Genomic DNA, 3,604 nt, shown 5'->3' with positions numbered 1-3,604 from the left:
ATGGATCTCGAGCCGGCGAACGTGTAAGCGCCGGCACGTGGACGGCCAAGTAACATCCGCGTCGAGCGCTACAATTAGCGTCGATGGGCACGACAATTACGCGTGGCACATTGTACGTCTACTTACCTGCTCTGCCAGTCTGCCTACCGAGTGAACGAAACAGCACGTTGCTAGCCGCGCCGAAAGGACGTTGAAATAACTGCTTACGTAGCCTTATTTAAATAAGCGTTTCTTACCACGCGCGCGAACATACAATTGTCACAATTAACACTCATGGCACGACCATATTCGTCATCGACATGCACATGGTGGTCATTTAGATCTCGTCGCTCTTCCCACGCTCCCCTTCTTTTTCTGAACTTCGCGTATGTGTGTTGTTAAATTCTTATGCTCCAATTAACACTGACACACGGTCTCCTTCATTAACGTCCCCGACTGTTCCAATTAGTCCGATCGCTATTGCTCATCGATCCGCACGCCTCTTCACGGGTAATCGAACGGGAAGAGAGAGGAAAAATGTACACAGAAAGGCCAGATAGATTTACACTCTAAAAAATATAATCTCATTCTTAGCTGAGTCCTCTGAATCCTAGAAACTTTCACTCCTGTATGTGGCCTCGAGAAGGTTCTCCTGAAATCTAAAGGAAAAAATTCTAAGCGCAATATTCTCTTGTAGAATCTTACAGTAACTTTTGAAAAGGCAGAAGTTTTTGAGCTCGCGTACGAGCAATGTTTACTTGCGATAATTTAAAAGGTAAACACTAATTGATAGTGATATAATTAAGATCTCTGCAAATTGATAACATTATCTCTTATAGATAAGAAAGTCGTCTGAGGATTGACCAATTGAATAATATTCGGTATAGGTCATGAGGACTGATAAAAAAAAAAGCACATGTACGTTTCATAACTCGAGATATCTCTCTACATTTATGGCGAATTCGATTGGAAGCACTAGTGCGTAGCAATGCACACTAAGATCGATTCATAGTCTGTTCTTGTATTTCAGCTATGTTTATCTTATATTTAAAATTGTCTTACATTCATCTTTAGATGCTGTACAAACAGTTGCACTGGTTACGGAGCATTCGTTGGCGAACTTAACACGATCTTAAATATAAAAACGGTCTTAGTATGCACCGGTGCGCACTAGTGCTCGAATTCGTCATTAACGCATGTAATTTTCTCATAAATGTTTCGTAAAAATTCCCCTTTAGAACAGCCGTGGAAGCAAACTTTTGTCAGTTTGAATATCTTATTTCCGCCGTGGTGCAATCATCGCGAGATTGTCGCGCAGGGTCTTTTCCTTTTTTATTTATTTGTTGTGATTCACATGTAAATTTCGCCAAGTGTCTCGCACTAAAGCGATTCGCGGCGATTGCGTCCGGTAAAAATTCGTTCGACGGCGGGTAAGATCTCCATCCGCAATGATAAACTCTGTTACTTACATAAGAACGCTCTTGATTCGACGGTGAAGTCGGCTCGATTCGTGCGAAAGTTTCCCGTGATTTTGACAAAAACCGCCGTCTCTCGGTCGATCTTGTGAAAAAGGATATCGATACATTCGCATAAACATGCATACATAAGTATAAAATAATTATATATTTTTACAAATTTTTATAGAATCATTGATTTTAATTTGCGTATACTTTTCTCTCTTAATTCTTATAAAAATCAACATTTTCGTAAAGAAAAACTGGACATTACTTGTGACGGATTCGTCGCGTAGAAGACGTATAAGACGGAGGAAACACTAGAGGGACATCACCTAACTAAATGTGGTTGTCGCGACAAAATATTAATGTCACTTCTCGCCCATGTCTATAAAGGTCGTACACTGAGAGAAGAAATATCTAAGAAGCAAAACATATTTATTCGGGCACTGATAACACACACATATTTGCTCAAATCTAATTTTTTCATTTGAATGAGATAAACAATAGCTTTTATGAAAAACTAAGGTTTTAACGAAATATATATTAGGAAATATATTTTTTCTAACACAAATATATATATATATATATTTTTTTTTTACACTAATATAAGAAAAATATTTTACACTAATATAAGTAAATATTACAGGTACCATCCGAATAAGTATTTCTTAGATATTTTTATTTCTTAGATATTTATTCTCTCAGTGTAGAAACCATAGTATTCTGGAAGTGGTACATTGGTCTTCTTTATTGCTTGCCCATAGTCGTCAGTGCTTGAGTACATACCAGAATTCTACATAATAGAATTCTCAATGCTATTATGGTGCAGCCAAGTTTGATATACGGATCTCTTAACCATAGTACTCGTTCTGTAGAGCATAACAGAGGGACGGCAATGTTGTTGCAATTAACGCAACTATACTAATTGAATATTATATATATCATAAAAATTAGCCGTAAGAACCGCATAGATGGACATGTAACAGCCACAACTTGAATTCGCAGAAATGTTTGCCTTAATCATAAAGAATGTGGTTTTAGCAATCATGACAGTTCTCTCTCTGTGTATGGACAATTGCCGTCTCGAGAAGCAATCGCGATTGCGAGAAGCAAGCATTGTCGCGATGTGCGTTTCGTCGGTCGAGGACGAAACGGCGCGAGAACGTTCTGTCATCCACCGTCCATTTATCACATTTTCTCGCACCTACAGTGCCATCACGATTACGCGTACGTAAGAATGGACGATTGTTTTAAAATAGGTAGTAGTAAAGAGCCAATATGAACACAATCCCACCGGCGAGCAGATAGAAGGGTACACCAGGTCCTTGGACGTATTTTTCCGGCGTCTTTTTGTTGTATCCCGCCACCCAGCCCTTCTTCATCGGCTGGTTCAACCTTTCTGATTCGACGACCTCACCGACCTGGTACTTCTTCATCAGATCCAAGGCGTCGTTCGAGTGACCGACGTCATTGAAGTCCTCAGAGCCGTCTACGCCTTTGTGGTCGTTTAAGACTTCCTCACCGCCCGGATGCTCGTTGAGAAAACTGTGAACGTTGTATACTTTGTCGTGTAAGATCAGTAGGACCTTGTCCGCGTCGTTGTTATTCGCCACTTCGCTCCTGGTGTATTGTTTCTGCGGCGCCATGTCTCGTCGACGTAGATTCTCTGCTTCTTCTTGTTACAATTGCGATCTGGGGAAAAGGGGAATACATATACATGAATATGTGTATATATATACAGGGTGTCTCAAACTCTTTATCACATTAAGTGGGAATGTAGAACGAGTTGAGATGAATATAAAAGTCCTATACCGTTTTGCGATTTCGTAATAATAACCGAGAAATTAATTATAAAAGATTAAGTAAAAACGTACGCTGAATGGTTGAGGGAGTAACGCTTGTGATCCAGTGATATTGCACGCAGATATCAGCGTCTTATATCCTCTGATCCTACGTCTTACCGCACCGCGCCGAAGCGAGATGTAGGAGTGCAGCGATATAAATATAGGCAATGATACGTTGTTTTTCCAATCACCGCGCGCCGACATTTGTGCGTATATTAATAAGGCCGCGAGCGCTCCACTCTCAACCATTCAGCGTGCGTTTTTCTTTAATCTTTTACAATTAATTTCTCAATTATTACTGCGAATATCGCAAGACGGTATGGG

General features: G+C 40.1%; 2 protein-coding genes across 12 annotated transcripts in view; one reads left to right on the top strand and one right to left on the bottom strand.

The window, feature by feature from the left end:
• Positions 1-3,604, top strand: part of LOC116846335 (heterogeneous nuclear ribonucleoprotein K) — a 137,744-nt gene that overhangs the window by 111,905 nt on the left and 22,235 nt on the right. The window lies entirely within an intron of this gene.
• Positions 2,158-3,604, bottom strand: part of LOC116846341 (cytochrome b5-like) — a 2,357-nt gene continuing 910 nt past the window's right edge. The window contains exon 2 of the mRNA XM_032820049.1: positions 2,158-3,128. Coding sequence (XP_032675940.1) covers positions 2,687-3,082 — 396 coding nt within the window. The 5' untranslated portion in view covers positions 3,083-3,128 and the 3' untranslated portion in view covers positions 2,158-2,686. The remainder of the gene's footprint in view (positions 3,129-3,604) is intronic.

This window comes from Odontomachus brunneus, unplaced genomic scaffold (assembly GCF_010583005.1).
Source record: "Odontomachus brunneus isolate Ranch 3 - 2012 unplaced genomic scaffold, Obru_v1 Obru_scaffold_063, whole genome shotgun sequence".
Taxonomy (NCBI): domain Eukaryota; kingdom Metazoa; phylum Arthropoda; class Insecta; order Hymenoptera; family Formicidae; genus Odontomachus; species Odontomachus brunneus.
The sequence above is the reverse complement of the archived record's forward strand: the minus strand, read 5'-3'. Positions and strand labels throughout refer to the sequence as shown.